The 22,728-nt window shown below is 39.7% G+C and overlaps 1 protein-coding gene across 3 annotated transcripts in view; it reads left to right on the top strand.

Annotated features, from left to right (window-relative positions):
• The window catches only part of IFNAR1 (interferon alpha and beta receptor subunit 1), a 148,385-nt gene that overhangs the window by 6,692 nt on the left and 118,965 nt on the right, over window positions 1–22,728 (top strand). For all 3 annotated transcript variants that reach the window (XR_008374879.1, XR_008374878.1, XM_053564567.1), the window contains exons 2-10: window positions 5,794–5,917; window positions 9,988–10,160; window positions 12,534–12,688; window positions 12,780–12,921; window positions 14,780–14,894; window positions 16,929–17,128; window positions 17,232–17,386; window positions 20,905–21,055; window positions 22,583–22,728. Coding sequence is in view for 1 of the 3 variants with exons in the window: in XM_053564567.1 (XP_053420542.1) it covers window positions 5,794–5,917; window positions 9,988–10,160; window positions 12,534–12,688; window positions 12,780–12,921; window positions 14,780–14,894; window positions 16,929–17,128; window positions 17,232–17,386; window positions 20,905–21,055; window positions 22,583–22,728 (1,361 nt within the window). In the remaining 2 variants the exon portion in view is untranslated. The remainder of the gene's footprint in view (window positions 1–5,793; window positions 5,918–9,987; window positions 10,161–12,533; window positions 12,689–12,779; window positions 12,922–14,779; window positions 14,895–16,928; window positions 17,129–17,231; window positions 17,387–20,904; window positions 21,056–22,582) is intronic.

Here is a 22,728-nt window from a genome sequence, read left to right as displayed (position 1 = left end):
TCCGGCATATGAGACCGGCGCCCTACTCCTTGAGCCACGGGCACCACCCCTATTACTTGGTTTTTCATCCCCTGAGATCTCAGTTGTCACTTAGCACTATAGGCTCAGGATACCAAATTGCAGCCATACCCTGCTTATCAGGTCCAAACCTCCAGAGCACTTCATCTTCCCTAAATTAGAGAGGCCAGTGTTGTGCCCTAACCCTCAGCTATGCATCACAGCTACAACCTGGCCCCCAGGCCTAAGCTACCACAGGGTGCCTCAGAGTCACAGATCCTGGCTGTGTGGGCAACCAACATCTAACCCTGCCACAGACAGCACACTTACACCTTAAGAACCAGGTGCCACAATAGGATCCCGACCTTGGAATCTCAGCCCCAGAGCCATTTCAAGCACCTACACCTAGAATCCAGAGCCATTTCTGCTGCTTGTAGCCCATGTCAGACCTGGCGCCAGGAGGGATACCCTCGTCTAATTCTCCTTATTATGGTGAAAATGAGAATAGAACCCCCAAAGCCCTTAAACTGAGGACATTAACAACCTACTCCACTGTTGCCACTAACTTTTACAGCCTAGGCTACTGAGGTGCCCTTTTACTACTGATAGTGAACCTACATGGATATTCTACCACTGTATCTGTTGGCAAACAGCTACCACACCCTTCAAAACCACAGTATAACCCAACTTTGAAAGCTACTCTATAGTTTGGAAGAGGTGCACAAACACTGATGTGGAGGCACAAGAAACATGAAAACAAGGATATATGGTACCACCAAAGGAAGGATAAAAGTGCTCCCGTAAGAGACCCCAATTAAAATGAAATTAATGAATTGCTTTAAAGGGGATTCAGACTAATGATCTTAAGGAAATTAAACAAAATACAAGAAAATACAGGTAGACAATACAACAAAATCAGGAAAATAATTCATGATATGAATGATTAAACTAATGAAAAAGAACCAAACAGAAATCTTACAGCTAAACTCGGTGTAATGAATAAAATTTTTAAAATGTAGCAAAGAGCGTCAACAGCAGACTTGATCAAGCAGAAGAAAAAAATCTCTGAACTTGAAGACAGATCATTTGAAATTACCCGGTCACTTCCAAGTCACAGTAGAGTTCATAAAATAAAATATAAAATTTAAATTTAACAAAATCACCTAGTCAGAGAAACGAAAAAGAGAAAAGCAAGCATATACGACTTACGTGAACAAATGCATAGTTTAGACGTTACAGAAAGAGAAGAGATGAGGAAAGGCTTGGAAAACTATGTAATGAATAACAGCTGAAAACCTCCACGTCTAGGGAGAGAGAGGGACATACAGATCCTGACAACTCAATTGTCCCCGTATACATTTAACCAAAAAAAGTCGCTGTTTGAGGTGTATTATTGTCAAAAGTCAAAAAGATCAACATGGTGCTGGAAGTTCTAGCCACAACCAGGCAAGAGAAGGAAATAAAAGGGATCCAAATGGGAGCAGAGGAGGTCAAACTCTTGCTCTTTGCTGACAATATGATCTTATACTTAGAGAACCCCAAAGGCTCAACCACAAGACTCTTGGAAGTGATCAAAAAATACAGCAGTGTCTCAGATCATAAAATCAATGTCCACAAATCAGTAGCCTTTGTATATGCCAATAACAGCCAAGATGAGAAACTAAGGACACAATTCCCTTCACAGTAGCTTCAAACAAAATGGAATACCTAGGGGTATCCATAACAAAAGAGGTAAAGGACCTCTACAAAGAAAATTATGAAACCCTTGGGCGGCGCCTGTGGCTCAGTCAGTAAGGTGCCGGCCCCATATACTGAGGGTGGCGGGTTCAAACCCAGCCCCGGCCAAACTGCAACCAAAAAATAGCCGGGCGTTGTGGCGGGCGCCTGTAGTCCCAGCTACTTGGGAGGCTGAGGCAAGAGAATCGCGTAAGCCCAGGAGTTGGAGGTTGCTGTGAGCTGTGTGAGGCCATGGCACTCTACCAAGGGCCATAAAGTGAGACTCTGTCTCTACAAAAAAAAAAAAGAAAATTATGAAACCCTAAGAAAAGCGCTAGCATAACATATTAACAAATGGAAGAACATACCATGCTCATGGCTGGGAAGAATCAACATTGTCAAAATGTTGGGCGGTGCCTAAGGCTCAAAGGAGAAGGGCACTGGCCCCATATGCTGGCGGTGGCGGGTTCAAACCCAGCCCCAGCCAAAACCGCAAAAAAAAAAGTCTATACTTCCCAAAGCAATCTACAGATTCAGTGCATCTGCATTAAAATACCATCATCATACTTTCAAGAATTGGAAAAAATAATTCTTCATTTTGTATGGAACCAGAAGAAACCCTGTATAGCCAAGGCAATTCTTAGTAATGAAAACAAAACCGGGGCATCACCCTTTTAAAACTGCAAAAAGAGACCCCAAAACAGGCATTGTATTATGTAATGATAAAGGGATCGATTCAGCAAAAAGATACAACAATTCTGGGCGGCACCTGTGGCTCAGTAGGTAGGGCTCCAACCCCATATGCCGGAGGTGGCAGGTTCAAACCTAGCCCCAGCCAAAAACCAAAAAAAAAAATTAAAAAAAAAATAATAATAAAAATAACACTAGTTTAAAAGCTAGTATTATAACTTAGGCTTGTAGCTCAGCATTTTTTCTTCCATAATTTAAGAGATTAATTTATTTAGTTATGTTTGGGGGCATACGGTGTATGAAGATGTGATTCTGTGACATCAACTAAAAGGGATATGCATAGCTGTAAAGGAGCAGAGTTTTGGGGATATTGTTGAAGTTAAGCTGGTGTAAATTAGAATGTTAAAAATTTAAGACATTGAATATCATACCCATGGTAATCACAAAGAAAATAGCTATAAAATATACACAGAGAAAATGAGAAAGTAATTCAAACATTTCACTACAAAAAAATTAGCTGAACGCAAAAGAAGATAGTAATGCAGGAAATGAGGGGTAAAAAGCAATAGGGTATATAGAAAGTAGCAAAATGACAAAGTCCCTCATTATTGGAAATTACTTTAAATGGGTTAAACTCCAGTCAAGGTATAGATAGGCAGAGTAAGTAAAAACTTGTCCAATTATATTCTGTCTTCAAGAAATTCACTTTGGGGGCGGCGCCTGTGGCTCAGTCTGCAAGGTGCTGGCCCCATATATGGAGAGTGGCGGGTTCAAACCCAGCCCCGGCCAAACTGCAACAACAACAAAAAAAATAGCCAGGCGTTGTGGCGGGCGCCTGTAGTCCCAGCTTCTGGGGAGGCTGAGGCAAGAGAATCGCTTAAGCCCAGGAGTTGGAGGTTGCTGTGAGCTGTGTGAGGCCACGGCACTCTGCCGAGGGCCATAAAGTGAGACCCTGTCTCTACAAAAAAAAAATAAGAAAGAAATTCACTTTGGATCCAAAAACACAGCTTGAAAAATGAAAGGATGAAAGAAGGTATTCCATGCAAATAGTAATGCTGTGATGTCAGGGGTATCTATCAGAGTAGACTTTAAATCAAAAGAAGGTTATAAGAAACACAGAAAGATGTTACATATTAGTAAAAGGTTTAATACAGTGAGAAAATGTAACAGTTATAAACATGCATGCTCCTAATGGCAAACTGTCAAAACATGTAAAGGTAAAACTAACAAAATTAAAGGGAGAAATAGACAGTTCTACATAACAGTGGCCCCTCTCTCAAATGTGGGAAGAACAACTAAAGAGAAGATAAGGAAACTGAAGACACTGTCAACAAAACAAAACAACCATTGAAGGGGAGGAAACATTTGCAAACTGTGTATAAGAGATTAATGTTCAGATTGTAGAGAGAACTCTTAAAGCTTAACAATTTCAAAAAAGCCTGATACAGAAATGCATAAAGGACTTGAATAGACATTTTTCCAAAGAAAAATTCATTTATACAAATGAATAGAAAGTACATGAAAATATACTCAACATCACTAATCATTAGAGAAATGCAAATTGAAACTATAAAGAGATACCACCTCACTCATTAGGAGGACTACTCAAAAGAATAAAGTACATGTTGCTGAGGATGTGGAGAAGTTGGAACCCTGTGCATTGTTGGTGGAACCATAAAAGGGTATAGCTGCTGTGGAAAATAGTTCCTCAGAAAATTAAACAGAATTATCATATGATCCAGCAGCTCTACTTCTTTGTAAATACCCAAAAGAACTGAAAACAGAGTCTCAAAGAGATATTTGTACATCTGTGTTTTTAGTAACATTATTCATGATGGCTAAAACATGGAAGCAACCCACGTGTCCATGGGCTGATGAATGAATGAATAAGCAAAATTTTGTATGTGCATGCAATAGAATATTATTCAGCCTTAAAAAGGAAAGGAAATTGTGACATTTGTTATAACATGAATGAACCTTGAGAGCATTATGCTAAGTGAAATAAACTAGTCCCATGAAAACTGTATGATTTCACTTGTGCGAGGTGGTTAACATGGTAAAAATCACACAGACAGACAGTAGAACAGTGGTTACCCCGGGCTAGGGGTAGGAAGGAATGGGGAGTTACTGTTTAATGGGTATAGAGTTACAGTTTGACAGGACAAAAAAATTATGAAGATAGATCATGGTGATGGTTGATTGGATCAACCATTGGATCAACCAATGGATACACCATTATGGATGTATTTAGTACTGAACTGTACACTTAGAAAGTGGTTAAGGTGATAAATTTTGTGTTTTGTATATTTTACCTCAAAACAAAAACAGACATCTTGCATTCAACGAGTATTTGAGAACTAAGTACATCTACTTAAATGTGAATTTGAGTGATACCGATTTTGATATATTTCGAGTGTTAAGAGGAGAGCAGCATCTACGTGGGCCGCAGTATTAAGGGAAGGTTTTCTGTAAAGGGTGAAACTTGGGCTGGGTCTTGGGGAGAATTTGGGTAGTCAGAGAGGAAGAGAAGTGCATTGCAGGTTGGAGGGGGCAGAAAAGAAAAATAAGAAGGGAAATCATTTAATGGGTAGAAGATTTGGGTTAGTAGTAGTAAGAAATAAAGTAGGTTGATAGATGGGAGTCCTTAAAAATAAACAGAAGGGTTTGGACTTGATGTGTGCAGCTGGCAAGATCTTTTAAAGGTTCCTGAAGGGCTTGGCTGCCACAAATATTTATACATTTGTCTCTCGATTTTGTTACGTGAAGGTTGTGTTCCTGGTCACAGCTGTTACCTTTGAAATCACATCTGTTCGGTTCTCTGAGTATATCAAGTACACATGGTCCCCAATTTATGATAGTTCTACTTTAATGATTTTTGACTTTACAGTGGATTCGTTGGAGTATTAAATGCATTTTTGATCTGTGACTTTTTTTTACTTGTAGGTTTATTGGTACATAACACCTCATAATTCTCTATGTCTGAGAACATAGAATGTGAAACCAGACTGAGGCTTTTAAGTGTTAAACCTCATATCTTTTATACCAGTAGCAGTTTCCTTTTATACCAGTACCAGTTTCCTTTCTAACACTAAGGAAAAAATTATATTTTTATACAGAGACAGTTTTTCAATTAAAAGATGGCTCTTTTTCATAGATGAGAAAACTCAACCTTTCTTCCAGCTCCCTCATGTGCAGAAACATAATTAGCCTCCCTGTGCTGAAAGCAATTTTCTTTTTTTTTTTAGATTTTTAAAATATACTTCATTATATTTGAACATATTTAGATGTGTTCATCCTTTAATCAGAGATAACAGGGGAAGAATAATGTTTTTTAAAATATCTGTGTAGTGTTTATATAATTATCTTTTGTTATCATTGTTGCCTTTGTAGGTGGAATAAATCTAAACTGCTCTCAAAATTTAGAGGTCAACATCATAGATGACAGTGTTACGCTAAAGTGGAACAGGAGCCATGAGTCCGTCAGGAACACGACTTTTTCAGCAGATTATAAAATGTATGTAACTTATTGATTTGCCAGAATGACCTGAATGATTTCTGTAATTTTAACGCCATAATTTCTTTCAGATTTGGGAAGCATTTGGTTTTTCCATTTTCTAGAAATTTTATGTCTACTTTGTGTGACTTTTGTAATTTCATTTCTTTAAATAGAGAAACAAATTCATCTTTGGGTGTTGATGCAAGAGCGATTTGGGAACCAGAGTGATATTCAGCTCTAATCCCCAGCCGTACCTTCTCTGCTCTAGATATTCCAGCTTCTTTTTTTTTTTTGGCCAGGGCTGGGTTTGAACTCACCACCTCCGGCATATGGGATCGGCGCCCTACTCCTTGAGCCACAGGTGCCACCCCAGCTTCTTTAAATATAAATTGGGGGCTGAACTAGAGCATGTGTTTGTTTTCTGTCTTTTGTTTTTTTTTGAAACAGTGTCTCACTCTGTTGCCTGAGCTAGACTGCAGTGATGTCATCCTTACTCCCTGCAGCCTCAGAATCCTGGGCTTATGGGATCCACCTGTCTTAGCCTTCCAAGTGGCTGGGACCATGGGCATGTAGCAATCTATCAGGCCCATCTTTCTATTTCTGTAGAAACAGGGTCTCATTATGTTGTTCAAGCTGGTCTTGAACTCCTGGCCTCACCTATCTCCCTGCCTCAGCCTGCCAAAGTACTAGGATCACAGGCACCCTGGCCCAGGGCATATGGGGGAGCATCACAAAAGGCCTGTCCAAGGTTGTGGATAGGCCACCAGTCTCCCCCCGTTCCCCCCGCCCAGGCTTTCCTGTTACCTTCATCATACAGAGCATTTAAATTTTAGATACAATTTATAAACATCAATATATTGGACCCTGTAAAATTTCCAAAGACTCAGAGTTCATAGAGTTTTAATGCCTCCTCTTTACAAGTAACTTTCTGTTAATAGTTGAAGAAGATGGGGGTGGGATTGTTCCAGAAGAAAGGAACATGGGAGAGAAGACAGCCCAGGAAGTATACTACTTTGCCTCCTAGATTGGGGTCCTGTCTGCTAACCACATTCCCCTGTTCGAGGAAAAGCAGGCCTTGAAGAAGTAGAGTGTTAGGACCTCCATCCAGAACCCGGATCCTGCTGCTTTGATTACAGTCAGTCACAGTGTTGTTCTCCAGTTGTTATGGAAACTTGTATATTAATGTCATGCTTTCAGTAATTGTGTGTGTGCATATATGTATAAACACGCACATCCCACTTGTGTCAGAATTGATCATTAAAAATTTTTTTTTATCTCTAGAGATTTTCTTTAAATTGAATTTTGAGTTTTGTTGCCCATTTTGTTCTTTGCCTTAGTTGGGAAGTTTCTCATGAACAGCTCTTTTAGGCGGGGCAGGAGTTATTTCAGATACCCCTATTTTAAGCTACTCTCATCATAAAGAGCAAACAGGCCTGTGGCTCACGCCTGTAATCCTAGTATTCTGAGAGGCCAAGACAGGTAGAATGCTTAAGCTCAGGAGTTCAAGATCAGCCTGAGCAAGAGTGAGACCTCGTCTCTACTAAAAATAGAAAAACTAGCCAGGCATTGTGGTGGGCACCTATAGTCCCAGCTACTTGGAAGGCTGAGGCAAGAGAATCGCTTGAGCCCAAGAGTTTGAGGTTGCTGTGAGCTGTGACACCACAGCACTCTACTGAGGGCAACAAAATAAGACCCTGTCTCAAAAAAAAAAAAAAAAAAAGTTCTCATACTCTTTTCCCTCACACGTTATTGCTTACACTAAATTCTCTAGTCTTTTACCCTTCCATTCTGACTTCAGCGTTGAATGCATTTCACTGTTTTCCTTATTTTGTTCTGCTAGGCTTATAAACAATGAAATAATGGCAGATTACAAGTTTGTAATGTTAATAATGTAGAGTGGCCGTGAACCAGGCAGCTTATGTTTCTGGTTCTGCCGATTATTCTCTGTGTCTTAGTTTCCTTATTTGTTAAATGGAGATGATAACTAATATGACCACATAGAATTTATCATTCAAACCAGGATACTTTGGAGAGTAAAAAGAAGCATTTAATTTTAGATGAGCTTAAACCAGGACTGCCCCCAGGCAAACTAGGATGGGGCACCCCAATAACAAAATAACTCAGAAGGTTGTTCTGAGTTTTGAATAATTGTGTATAAAGTGCCCAGGGAAGTGACACAGAGTAAGTGATCAATTGAGGTGAGATTAATAATCAGCAGCAGATGGGTATTTTTTAATGATTCTCAGAACAGAGAACATATACCACTGGTATTAAATGAAAAACAGATGAATAAATATACTGTCGTGAGTCCAGTGCCTCTAGAACTGACCTAAAACGGCAGTGTTTATAACTCATATCTAAAATTTCTCGTGGTCTGTAACGTGTAGCATTCATTCTTTGACTCAACAAAGACAGAATATCTTTCACACCAAATACTCTTCTGGGTGCTTTGAATTCCTCAGTGAACAGGGGACACAAAGACGGCATGAAGTTCTATCATTAAACTGGTGTTATGGAGTCAGTATTATATCGGTTACATATTCATATTTCAAACCTTGTTCTGTGCTAATGTGAAACAGTTTTTTATTTAGCGTTTTGAGGGTTTTTTAAGAAAATAATAGAGTAGGCGCCACTGCAGGGGCTTCCTTCTATACAGAAGCCATTTTAATAGAGCATGCAGCCACATCTACTGGAACAGGAAAGCTAGACAGAAGGGTGAGTTTGGGTTGAAACCATATTAAGTTTTACATTTTCAATAAGGTTTTCTGTGTATACAAAGAGTTTATAGGCCAGGTGTGGTGGCTCGTGTCTATAATCCTAGCAGTCTGGGAGACCAAGGCAGGAGGATTGCTTTTGCTCAGGAGTTCAAGATTAGCCTGAGCAAGAGCAAGACCCTGTCTCTACTAAAAATAGAAAAATTAGCTGGGCACAGTGTGGGCGCCTGTAGTCCCAGCTACTCAGGAGTCTGAGGCAGGAGGGTCCCTTGAACCCAGGAGTTTGAGGTTGCTGTGAGACAGGCTAGCCATGGTGCTCTAGCCTGGGCAACGCAGTGAGACTATCTCGCAAAAAAATAAATAAAAGTAAGAGTTTCTAGATTTTTAAAAATAGAGTCTGATGTGAAAGAGATTTTTAAGATTGATTATTTAAATTCAGGTATTTTTAACACCAGCTCTGATTTCAGGCCTCAGATAGGTAAAATAAAAAGGGAAACCAACCAGGAATGACGTGTCTCATATTCTTGTATATATTTTTGGTAAATTTTTTTTTAAATGTTTCCTTTTTGAAAAATAAGACTTGTCTTTGAGTTGGCACAAAATTATCTTTTTTTATCTTTTTTTTTTTTACAAAATTATCTTGATATCATCTCTAGTTTCTAATTTTTAATCATCCTTAAAATAACATCAGCAATAGGTCGGTGCCTGTGGCTCAAAGGAGTGGGGTGCCAATGCCATATGCTGGAGGTGGTGGGTTCAAACCCAGCCCCGGCCAAAAACCGCAAAATAAATAAATAAATAAATAACATCAGCAATATTATAAAAACTAAATAAATCAGCTCATGATTTAGGGCTTGACAAAAATGCCTTCTCAAAAGACAGCTTCTCTGCCGGGCTTGAGGTTGATGGGCTTGACATACACAAAAATTTTGAAGTCTGAATCATCATACCTGGTTCTGGCAGGTTCAAACCCAGCTCAGGCCTGCCAAACAACAATGACAGCTACAACCAAAAAATAGCCGGGCATTGTGGCGGACACCTGTAGTCCCAGCTACTTGGGAGGCTGAAGCAAGAGAATCGCTTAAGCCCAGGAGTTGGAGGTTGCTGTGAGCTGTGACATCACGGCACTCTACCAAAGGCCACATAGTGAAACTCTGTCTAAAGAAAAAAAAAAATTAACTAGATGCCTAAATTGTGCCATTTTATAAATAATAACTTGATTTATATGCATTGCAAAAGACAGTATGGGTTATATACTAAAATTTTTTCAGGACATTAACTCAAGTAGAAAAATGACTACTTATCCTTGCTTTATATTATAGTATTAGTAATTAGAAAACATATTTGACATTCTTTTGCTGTTTTACTTTAAAGACCTGAGACGGATAATTGGATAAGATTGCCTGAGTGTCAGCATGTCACAGGTACCGAATGCAGCTTTCCTTTACCCCCAGTGAATGTTTTTGAAGAAACCAAATTTCGTGTAAAAGCAGAACAAGGAAACACTTCATGGTGTGAGGCTATTTCCCTTATACCATTTGCAAAAGGTAAGAAAAAAATTACTAGCTGAATTATATTCTTTAATAACTATTACCAGGGGCGGCGCCTGTGGCTCAGTGAGTAGGGCGCCGGCCCCATATGCCGAAGGTGGCGGGTTCAAACCCGGCTCCGGCCAAACTGCAACAACAAAAAAAAATAGCTGGGTGCTGTGGCGGGCGTCTGTAGTCCCAGCTACTCGGGAGGCTGAGGCAAGAGAATCGCTTAAGCCCAGGAGTTGGAGGTTGCTGTGAGCTGTGTGATGCCATGGCACTCTACCAAGGGCCATAAAGTGAGACTCTGTCTCTACAAAAAAATAAAAATAAAAAAAATAACTATTACCAGAACAGTTCACTTTCTAAGCCCATTCCTTTGCATGATATAAAATCTTCCCTCTTAAAAAAAAAGAAAAGTGCAATGATCCTCCTAAACTTGTATCTTCCTCCTATTATGCCCCCCCATTTTTCCACTTTCATATAATAGTGGTTCTCAAAGAGTGGTCCCCAAGATCCTTTCGGGGGTCATAAAGACAAAACAATGTTCATAATAATTCTGAGATTTGTTTACCTTTTTTATTTTCATTCTCACAATAATTCATGATAATTCTGAGATTTGTTTACTTTTTTTTTTTTTTTTTGTGGTTTTTGGCAGGGGCTGGGCTTGAACCCACCACCTCTGGCATATGGGGCTGGCGCCCTACTCTTTTGACCCACAGGCACCACCCTGTTTACCTTTTTTATTTTCATTCTCTCTTATATACACAATAGAGTTTTCCAAAAGAAACTGTTTGATGTATAATGTGGTGATGTGGTGCCTGATTTAAACCAGAAGTAGATATGAGAGCCATCTGTCTTCTTTCTTAATTTATTCATTGGAGAGATTTTTTGCAGTTTTTGGCCGGGGCTGGGTTTAAACCCACCACCTCCGGTATATGGGGCCGGCGCCCTACTCCTTTGAGCCACAGGCGCCACCTCATTAGAGAGATTTTTAAAAAATTTAAAATAGCACCATTCTTCTAAGATTTTTGTTGTTTGGAAATTTTTTTTTTTTTTTTTGAGACAGAGTCTCACTTTGTCACCCTTAGTAAAGTGCTGTGGTGTCACAGCTCACAGCAACCTCTAACTCTAGGGCTCAAGTGATTCTCTTGCCTCAGCCTCCCAAGTAGCTGGGACTACAGGCACCCGCCACAAGGCCCAGCTATTTTTTTAGAGACAGGGTCTCGCTCTGGCTCAAGCTGATCTCGAACCTGTGAGGTCAGGCAGTCCACCCTCCTCGGCTTCCCAGAGTGCTAGGGAAAATATATTTCTTAAAACAAATTCATGTTATCATGTAATGCGTTTATCATTTTTTTTTTCTGAAAACTTTATTGTTAGGGATTCATGGAGGGTACAAGATGTGACACACCCTGAGACCTCACCCCCTCCCTCCTTCCCTCTCTCTCTTCTCTCCCCTTTCCCCACCCCCCACCGTGTCATTAATTGTCGTCAAATCAAGGTTGAATACATGGGATTCATGCTTCTCCATTCTTGTGATGCTTTACTGAGAATAATGTGTTCCACTTCCATTCAGGTTAATACAAATTCTGTAAAGTCTCCATCTTTTTAATGGCTGAATAGTATTCCATGGCATACACGTACCACAGCTTGTTAATCTATTCCTGGGTTGGGAGGCTTTTAGGCTGTTTCCATATTTTGAAACAATATCATTAATGGATTGATTAAAATATGTCAAATTTTTAAAATTTTTATTGGTTTTAATAAATATTTAAATATATAAATAAATATTATAATTTAATATGCTAAATATCAAAAGATATAACTTCTATAAACAAAAGCTCTCTGGGAGTCTCAACCATGTCTTTAAGAATATAAAGGGATCCTAACACCAAAAAGTTTGAGAACTACTGCCCTTTACCAAAACTCAAAACAGAATTATGAGTACTTTCTCTGTACTTCTTTTTTTCCCATTCCCTCTTTAACCCTCTCCATTCCAACGTTGTTCCTCGTCACTGAAGTAAAACCACTCTTCCCAAGGTCACCAGAAGCCTTCTCCATGCCAAGCGAAGTCCCAGTCCCCATCAGCTCTGTAGTGTGGGTTTGGCATCATTCCCTTTACTGAATCTCCAGTGCAGTGCTCTTTCCTGGTTCTCCTCCTTCCTACTCCAATGCCAATTTCTCCCCCTCATCTGCCAGACTTTTCAGTGTCACAGTGCCACAGGGCTGTCATTGAACCTCTCCTCATTCTGTCCTCAGTCCACTGGTAACCCATGGCTTTTCATTCTTGATTCCCAGAGTGACAAGCTCGTAGTTGCTCAGAACTGTCTGTTGAGTGAATGTTTGCTTTGTGTTAATAAAGTTACATAGTAATTGTTTTTCTTATTACAGTTCAAATTGGTCCTCCTGGAGTACGTTTAGAAGCTGAAGATAAAGCAATAATAGTAAACCTCTCTTCTCCTGGAACAAAAGATAGTATCATGTGGGCTTTGGAGAGTTCAAGCTTTCTATATAGCTTAGTTATCTGGAACAATTCAAGTGTAGAGGTAAGCACTATTTTTATCTTTGATGTAAGAGGAAAATGAGATGAATTAATCCTAAAGTTTAAAGAACTGGCTTTTATTTTTTTCATTACAGGAAAGGACTGAAACTGTTTATCCCAGAGATAAAATTTATAAACTCTCACCAGAGACTACTTATTGTTTAAAAGTTAAGGCAAAAATACTTGCGCCACGGAAAGTTGGGGTGTACAGTCCAGTGTATTGTATAAATACCACAGGTAAAGCTGTTTTGCTTTAGATTTAATAACTATATACGCAGATTGGCAATATATTAATGTTGACAGTATTCCCATAGTGCTGACATTTATATGGTGGTTTAGTAGATATTAAAACAAATACATGTACTTGCAGAGGGCAAGGGTGCCAGCCACCTACACCTAGGGTGGTGGGTTCAAACCCAGCCCGGGCCTGCTAACCAACAATAACAACTCCAACCAAAAAAAAAAAAAAATAGCCGGCCGCTGTGGCGGGCACCTGTAGTCCCAACTACTTGGGAGGCTGAGGCAAGAGAATCACTTAACCCCAAAAACTGGAGATTGCTGTGAGCTGTGATGCCACAGCACTCTACCCAGGGCAACAGCTTGAGACTCTGTCTCAAAAAAAAAAAAAAAAACAGGAGCAGGATGACAGCATTTACATAAAGCAAAACAAAAGTTATTTGGGATTTTTTTTCTCCAATAAATATTAATGAAAATTCTACTTAAAAGTCCAACTACTGTATAATGACAAAAACTGTTTTATTTGTTCAGAATGCACAAAAAAGGGGAAGTAGCTAGACTTGAGTTCTACAAGGAGGAAAAAGGGGGGAGTTGTTGCTAATAGATTGGTCAATCTTTCAAAAAGTATGCCTTTGTGAATGAAATATTAAAATACAAAAGCCTCCTGATATATTTAGTTAGTGACATCTTGCCAGTAATTAAGGGGAAGGGTAGAAACTGGGCTTTGGTTATTATTTTAACTATAAACTTAATGTACTATATTTTTAATATCAAATAAAAGTGTTTAAAGTCCTTCTATCCCAGTAGTCCAAATTCTGTTGACCAGAGATAAGCATTGCTTAGCAGTTTGTGAACACCCTTTCATACTTTTTCAGGGCTTATAAAAGTATATACACAGACCTTCAGGGGTTTTTTTGTTTGTTTTGTTTTGGGGGGCGGAGGAGGGGTTGAGACAGAGTTTCATTTTGTTGCCCTTAGTAGAGTGCTCTGGCATCATTGCTTCCAGCCACCTCAACCTTTGGGCTCAAGTGATCCTCTTGCCTCAGCCTCCCAAGTAGTTGGGACTACAGGTGCCCACCACAATGCCTGGCTATTTTTAGACATGAGGTCTCACTGTGGCTCAGTCTGGTCTTGAACTTGTGAGCTCAGGCACCGGCCTCGGCCTCCCAACGTGCTGGGATTGCAGGTGTGAGCCACCCCACCTGGCCTATTTTTGTTTTTAAATGAAAAAATAAGATCCTGCTCAAGGTATTTTGCATCTTGCTTATTTAAACCAATATATTGAGAATATCATTCTGTACCAGTATGTGCAGATGTCATGAATATTTTTAAATACATTTACATTGTATTAGAGTATTTTATCATTATAAGGTAAGAGTTAAATAAGTTATATATACTGTTATATATTCATCCAATATATATCAGTATATACTGTAACTATATACCATATCAATATGTACTGTAACTTATGTAACTCTTACCTTATAGTGATAAAATGTATCTCCTTGCCCATGCTGTTAAGAATTCTTGACCTGGGCAGCACCTGGCTCAGTGAGTAGGGTGCCGGCCCCATATACCAAGGGTGGCGGGTTCAAACCCGGCCCTGGCCAAACTGCAACAAAAAAATAGCCGGGCGTTGTGGTGGGCACCTGTAGTCCCAGCTACTCGAGAGGCTGAGGCAAGGGAATCGCCTAAGCCCAAGAGCTGGAGGTTGCTGTGAGCTGTGACGCCACGGCACTCTACTGAGGCGACAAAGTGAGACACTGTCTCTAAAAAAAAAAGAAAGAAAGAATTATTGACATACCTTATCTTACTTGAAGTAACAATGTATGTTTTTTATGTGTTCTTTGGCTTCCAGTTGAAAATAAACTGCTTCGACCAGAAAATTTAGATGTCAGTGTTAAAAACCAGAGATATGTTCTTAAATGGGATCATGCATTTGCAAACGTGACCTTTCGAGTTCAGTGGCTCCAGTAAGTTCTATTCCATAAATTCCCTTTTGCCTCGTTCGTTGTGGTTATGCTTCCTTTCACTCTACTTCAGCCACCTGCAGCCCTTTGCACACAGCGACTGACTGAAAGGTAGGTGTGGCATACTGGAAAACTGGGACATTTACCTGTAGCCTCAGCTCTGATGGTAACTACCTGGATGACATTGAACTGATCACTTAACCTCTGTGGGCCTTCCCATGACTGCAGAGCTCCTGGTGGCCTGCTTCTTGGAGGCCATCAAGAGAGACAGTCTGGCCTATACACCCTCTTTAAAGGGGCTCATCTGATTAGGTCAGGCCCACCCAGGATAGAATCTAATTTGATTAACTCAGAATCGATTGATTTAGGGCCTTAGTTATATCTGCAAAAATCCCTTCTCCTCTGCCATGCGGTGTAACCTGGTCATGAAAGGAGAGGTGTCCACTATATTTATAAGTCCTGCCTATGCTCAGGGGCAGAGGATCTTGGAGGACATCTTCAAATTTTGGCAACCCCAGTGAAGAGAATGTCCTTTTGGATTAGCAAAACCTTTGGGCATGAGGGAGCAATGAGAGAAAGTTGAATGAGTACTGTGGGGCAAGATTAGGTTCAGCCTTGGGCTGTTCCATTGAGGTACTCTAGGGAATTTTGTGTTGGAGATAGGTAACCTGAGGTCTGTATTGGAGGAAGATGTAGGTGGTAACCTTGTATGTGGGGCCGTAGACTAAGGAGACACTAAAGACAAGGAGCCTCTTGTAGTTCCCAGCTGAATGAGACACTGTTAGCTTTTGGTTTCTGGCAAGTTACTAAACTCTGTAGTTTTGGGTGCACGTGCTTTGTTTAGAATCAACTGGTGTGCCGGGGCCTGGGTAGCAACTGCCTTTCCAGAAAGCAAAAGTCCCGTTTGTAGTGTTCGCTGGTTTTTGTGATATAAATATTTCTACCATAGTTACTTTCAAGCTACCAGCATGACATCCTGAACATGGAGTTGGGAAGACACACAGAGGTTACACCGTTATATAGTACGTCCACCATGTAGCTGCAACAGACATGGATAATATAATATAGTAAGATAGACAAAATTAGGTTTTGATTATTTATAACTTTGTCTTTAATATAGTTTTTTCTTGAAACTTTTTATAATTTAATATTTAATTTATGGCCTTATTTTAAAAACAACTTGCAGCCTGGTGTGGTGGCTTACACCTGTAACCCTATCACTCTGGGAGGCCAAGGCAGGCAGATGGCTTGAGCTCAGGAATTCCAGACCAGCCTGAGCAAGAGTGAGACCCCCATCTCTACTAAAAATAGAAAAACTAGCTGGGCAACACGGTAAGCTCGTGTAGTGCCAGTTACTTGAGAGGCTGAAGCAAGAGGATCGCGTGAGCCCAAGAGTTTGAGGCTGCTGTGAGCTATGATGCCACAGGCTATGTCTTAAAAAAATAAGTAAATAAACAATATAAAATAATAAAATAAAAACCAGCCAGGTACCGTGGCTCATGCCTGTAGTCTTAGCACTTTGGTAAGCTGAGGCAGGAGGATTGCTTGAGGCCAGGAGTTCGAGACCATCCTGAGCCAAGAGCAAGACCATGTCTGCACAAAAAAATAGAAAAATTAGCCAGGCGAGCACCTGCAGTCTCAGCTACTTGGGAGGCTGAGGCAGAAGGATTGCTTGAGCCCAGGAGTTGCAGGTTTCAGTAAGCTGTGATGATACTGCTGCACTCTAGAGACAGATTGAGACCCTGTCTCAAAACCAGCTTGCAATGTTCTTTAAAATTTACCAGTTTGCTTTTGCACACGGATCAGAGCCACTGCTCGCATCCCATGGCTTTGTCACAGTCTGGAGCACTCTTTGGTTTACTTTTGTTTAGCTGCTTATCTTTCCCTGTACTGAGAGTTTCCTGAGAGCAGGCGCTGTTTATTTTGGTAACCTCACCCCAAACAAGAGTGTCTGGCATGTTGTAAATACTTAATAAATATTTAGTGAATGAATTCATTAAAATTAATGGATTTTAAAAATGTGTTTTGTCTTAAAAGTGCCTTTTCCAAAAGGAATCCTGAGAGTCATTCATATAAATGGAAACAAATAACTGACTGTGAAAACCTCAAAACTACCCACTGTGTCTTTCCTCCAAATCTTTTCCCAAGAGGAAATTACTATCTCCGTGTACAAGCATCTGATGGAAATAGCACATCCTTTTGGTCTGAAGAGACAAAATTTAACCCTGAACGAATACGTAAGGCAATAGTTTTTACTTGAGATTGTAATTGTCCAGTTCAGTGCAAGTTCTTCACATTGTTTTTTCTAATTGAATGTTATGTCTTGACACATTTTCTTAGCTATCATACATCCTCCAGTCATCAACGTGAAATCCACTAGTGATTCGCTGCACATCTACATAGGTGCTCCAGAAGAATCTGAAAACAAGCCCATGAGCCAGCATCTCCCACTAAGCTATGAAATTATTCTTTGGAAAAACACTTCACATGCTGAGGTAAAAAGACTATGTAGTATATTTTTGTGACTTAGAGTTATAACTATGATTTGAGTAAAAAAAGCTTAAATTTAAAATTCTGGGAAAGTTTTTAAATGTTAAGACTGTGTGATTAACTTGGATATTTACAATATGAATGGTGTTAGCATTTTTTTGCTGTTTTTCCCTGTTTGTTTTGCATTGTAGTTATGGATAACCTGCATGTGGGCCCCAGTTGGCTTTTAAAATACAGATTCTCAGCCTGGTGCAGTGGCTCGTAACTCTAATCCTAGCACTCTGGGAGGCCAAGGCAGGAGGATCCTATGAGTTCAAGAGTTCAAGACCAGCCTGAGCAAAAGTGAGACCCTGTCTCTACTGAAAATAAAAATATTACATATCACTGTGGGAACCTGTTGGCCCAGCTACTTAGAAGTCTGAGGCAGGAGGATGGCTTGAACCCAGGAGTTTGAGGTTGCCGTGAGCTAAGCCGATGCCATGGAACACTAGCCTGGGCAACAGTGTGAGACTCTGTCAGAAACGTCAACAGCCCAGATTTCTTTCTTTTTTTAAATTTTTAAATTTTTTTAAATTTTTATTTTATTATTAAATCATAGCTGTGTACATTAATGCGATCATGGGGCATCATACACTGGTTTTATAGACCATTTGACACATTTTCATCACACTGGTTAACATAGCCTTCCTGGCATTTTCTTAGTTATTGTGTTAAGACATTTACATTCTACATTTACTAAGTTTCACATGTACCCTTGTAAGATGCACCGTAGGTGTAATCCCACCAATCACCCTCCCTCCGTCCATCCTCCCTCCTCCCTCCCCTCCCTCTCTCCCTTCCCCCTATTCTTAGGTTATAACTGGGTTATAGCTTTCATATGAAAGCCATAAATCAGTTTCATAGTAGGGCTGAGTACATTGGATACTTTTTCTTCCATTCTTGAGATACTTTACTAAGAAGAATATGTTCCAGCTCCATCCATGTAAACATGACAGAGGTAAAGTCTCCCTCTTTCTTTAAGGCTGCATAATATTCCATGGTGTACATGTACCACAATTTATTAATCCATTCATGGATTGATGGGCACTTGGGTTTTTTCCATGACTTGGCAATTATGAATTGAACAGCCCACATTTCAACAGTGTTGAGAAGCCCTGCTTTAGATGAGTAACTGGCAATCATGTTAAAAATGCAAATTTCTGATGTCTACCCCCCAGAAAGTCTGGTTCAGTAGCCCTAGGCTCAGGAATATTCCATCATCTCCATCATCTCCATTTCTGTCTTCATCATCTCCATTTCATTCCATAACAGGGCCCAAGAAATGCCATCTTAGCAGTGACCAATTAACAGTAATTTTCAGTTTTTTCTCATTACTTTTTTTCTTGGGGTTAGGCTGATGACAGAATTATAAGTCTTGAGGTCAAGTCTTGGTTGTTTGTGGTATGATATCTGTATTGATGGAAAATAGCAATATCTTTTCCTTCCCTTGTGGGGAGCAAAGGCAAGAAGGGAGAATTTAACAGCATCAAATGGAATGAAATGGAAACCTACCAGATTCTATTATCTAGAAATAGAATGAAATGGAAACCTGCCAGCTGATATTATCTGGAAGTAGAATGAAATGGAATAAAATGGAAGCCTGCCAGATGGTATGATCAGGAAATGAAGTGAAATAGAGATGGAGATGATAGAAATGGAATATTCCTGAGGCCATTGCTAATGAACAAGACTCTCCATGGGTAGACCCAAGAAATTTGCTTTTTTTTTTTTCTTTCTTTTTTTTTTTAGAGACATAGAGTCTCAGTTTATTGCTCTTGGGAGAGTGCCGTGTCATCACAGCTCACAGCAACCTCCAACTCCTTGGGCTTAGGCGATTCTCTTACCTCAGCCTCCCAAGTAGCTGGGACTACAGGTGCCCGCCACAATGCCCGGCTATTTTTTTTGTTGCAGTTTGGCTGGGGCTGGGTTTGAACCCACCACCCTCGGTATATGGGGCCAGCACCCTACCCACTGAGCCACAGGCTCAGAAATTTGCATTTTTAACATGATTGCCTGTTACTCATCTAAAGCAGGGCTTCTCAATACTGTTGACATTTGGGCTGAGTAATTCTTTGTGGTGGGGGCTGTCCTGTGCTTTGCAGGATGCTTAACTGTATCTCTGGCCTCTACCCTGTAGCATTCCCTCCAGTGGTGACAACACAAAATGTCTCCAGATGATGTCAGATGTCCCATACTGGCACTTCCAAGGGAACAAAAATGCATTCTTGTGAAGCAAAAGTATCTTAGATATTACAATGGTTAGGTATCTGAGATATTACAGTGGTTTGTGGCCTTCCAGGAGAAAAGTATGCCTCCAAAACTTAACATTGCCCAACAAAGTATTTAATTCCATGGTAGGGGAGGGATTTAAAAAAAAAAAATCCATCTAAAAAGTCTTTTTAGGGGAGTAGTAATGGAAGAAGGGTTGAGAAATGATGCCCTAAACGCTAAAATTCAAAAGCCACTGGCAAAGGTAATAAGCGTAACAGCTGACTAATAACGTATGGGGGTCACAGTGTTTGCAGTTTACAGATCAGGAACAAGGTGCTGAGAAGTTAAGTAACTTGCATATTATGTGAGGCCACGCAGCTGTGATAACTCTTAATCCAAGCACTTCTACCCTAAAACCTCTTAACCATTTTTTCACTAGTCAGAGGTGATATAATGACAATTAAACCAAACCAGCAGTACTTAGAGTTACCTTAGAAATGTATCATGTCACGCCTGTAATCCTAGTACTCTGAGAGGCCAAAGCAGGTGGATTGCCTTAGCTCAGGAGTTCAAGACTGGCCTGAGCAAGAGCGAGACCCCTGTCTAAAACTAGCCAGGCTTGTGGTGGGTGCCTGCATCACAGCTGCTTGAGAGGCTGAGGTAAGAGGATCGCTTGAAGCCGACAAGTTTGAGGTTCCTGTGAGCTGTGACATCGTGGCATCTACAGAGGGCAACAAAGTGAGACTAGGGAAAAAAAGAAATAATGCTTTTTGGATAGCAGCATCTTTAACTTTCTGATTTGATTACAATGGGTTGTCTAAAATGAATTTATATTTCTTTTTTTTTTTTTTTCTTTTTGAGACAGAGTCTCACTTTGTCACCCTCAGTAGAGTGCTGTGGCCTCATAGCTCACAGCAAACTCAGACTCTTAGGTTTACGTGATTCTCTTGCCTCAGCCTCCCAAGTAGCTGGGTCTACAGGCGCCCGCCACAAGGCCCGGCTATTTTTAGAGACGAGGTCTTGCTCTGGTTCAGGCTGGTCTTGAACCTGTGAGCATGCGCTCAGGCAATCCACTCACTTTGGCCTCCCAGAGTGCTAGGATTAGAGGGTGAGCCACCATGCCTGGCCTGAGTTTATATTTCTTAAATACACTAACTAAATGTTTGGAAGAGGCAGATCTTCGATTGAACGTAAAATAATTGAGAAAATAAGTGTTCACTGTCTGATTTCATGAGATGACTAGATTTTATCAATAATATTATTATTTTTATAGAGAAACATTCTAGAGGACAAAAGTGATTTTACTATTCCTGACTTGCAACCGCTGACTACATATTGTCTCAAAGCCAGAGCACACCTTGTGGATAAAAAACAAAAGGAAAGCAGTATTTTTAGTGATGTTGTGTGCGAGAAAACAAAACCAGGTCAGAATCTTTTACGTCTTTTTTAAATGTGACTAGACTTAATAAAAATAATTCAATTCTAGACACTGAAAATTCTAAGATATTTTCTCTTACTGTAAAAGATAGATATTTTCTTAATGAGCTACCCTGTTTTGCCGCGTATAATGTACACTTTTTGCCCAAATTTTGAGGGAAAAATAAGGGTGTAAATTATATATGTGTACTACTAATTCTGTTACCTATATAAATATTTTTAATTCTTTTATTTATGCTTATGTGTTAAAAGTACAACTCTAGAAAGCAATAACGATATCTGTATGCAAAGTAATACCCTTCAGAAGACGCTGGTAATGTAGAAAATGAAGACGACAGTACTTCTGACATTGGCAGTGTGGAACGCTCTTGACCTTCTATGATGTACAAATTTTGTAAATTTGTTACTGGTGCATAAAAACTTGTACCTTGTATCAGTTCTTGTGTTTTGTAATTGTTCCATAAAATTCTGTGTACCATTATGTTAAAAAATAAATGCTTCAATTCCATTATAATCCAAAAAACAAATAACCTAAATATAAACAAATAAAATTTTGAATTAAAATGGAAGTTTTTGCTTTCCTGAAAGTTTGGGCCAAAAATATGGGTGTGCATTACAAACAGGAGTGCATTATACATGGTGAAATACGGTATGTGAACCAAATGTAGACCTTAAAGATAAGTCTCTTGGTTTTAGAAAATAGTTTTCATGCTTAATTCAGTGTTTTTTGAATGCTTTATATTTAATTCGTATCCATATCATTTCCTTAATGTATTGCTCCTTGATACTTAATAGGACTATTCATTTCTATTTTTATGTAATTCTTAATTTAATTATCATGTGGAAATCACTTCGTTCAACTGTGAATTTTTTTTTTTAGTGTGGGAATGATCTAGTTTTACTTTATATCTTACAATTTCTAGTGTTCTACTGTTTCTGTGTTGGCTTGGTCACAGAATATTTTCTAAATTTTACTAGTTTTAGAAGTGCTGAAGCTCACTGGGATGTCTGGGTCTGTATGTCAATGTCGTACTTTTCCCTACGAACCTCTTATCTCAGTTCCCGGGCCCATCTTTAATGTAAACGTCATTGCCTACAGTTGTTTCAGATTCAGTGCTACCAGAAGTATTTATTGTTTGTTTGTTTTTAATTTCAGTGTGCTTGTTCATTCTTCTTTGTTTGAAGTACTCCTTTTTTGTTGATTTTCTTCTTTCTCCTGCGGTGCTGGCTGTTTTTGATGTTGTTGGTAGAGACGGGGTCTTACTCTGGCTCACTGCTGCTCATACTGGTCTTGAACCTCTGAGCTCAGACAATCCACCTGCCTCAGCCTCCCACAGTGCTGGGACTACAGGCGTGAGCCACCACGCCCAGCCTACCAGAAGTATTTTTAAGGGTATTATGTAATAGATTTTATATCCTTTTTGCTAGTCTTTCACACAGAAGCTGTCAGCACTATTAAGACATTTGAGTGTCAAATCATATATTAATGCTAAACATCATTTATGTACTTTAAGGAAATACTTCCAAGAGCTGGCTGATAGCTGGCATTTGCATTGCGTTATTTGCTCTCCCGGCTGTTATGTACATTGGGAAAGTCCTCCTGAAAGGCATCAGTTATGTGTTCTTCCCATCAGTTAAACCTTCCTCCACCATAGATAAG

The sequence above is a fragment of the Nycticebus coucang genome, chromosome 16 (genome assembly GCF_027406575.1).
Source record: "Nycticebus coucang isolate mNycCou1 chromosome 16, mNycCou1.pri, whole genome shotgun sequence".
In the NCBI taxonomy this organism is placed as follows: domain Eukaryota; kingdom Metazoa; phylum Chordata; class Mammalia; order Primates; family Lorisidae; genus Nycticebus; species Nycticebus coucang.
This window is presented reverse-complemented; position numbering and strand designations above follow the sequence as displayed.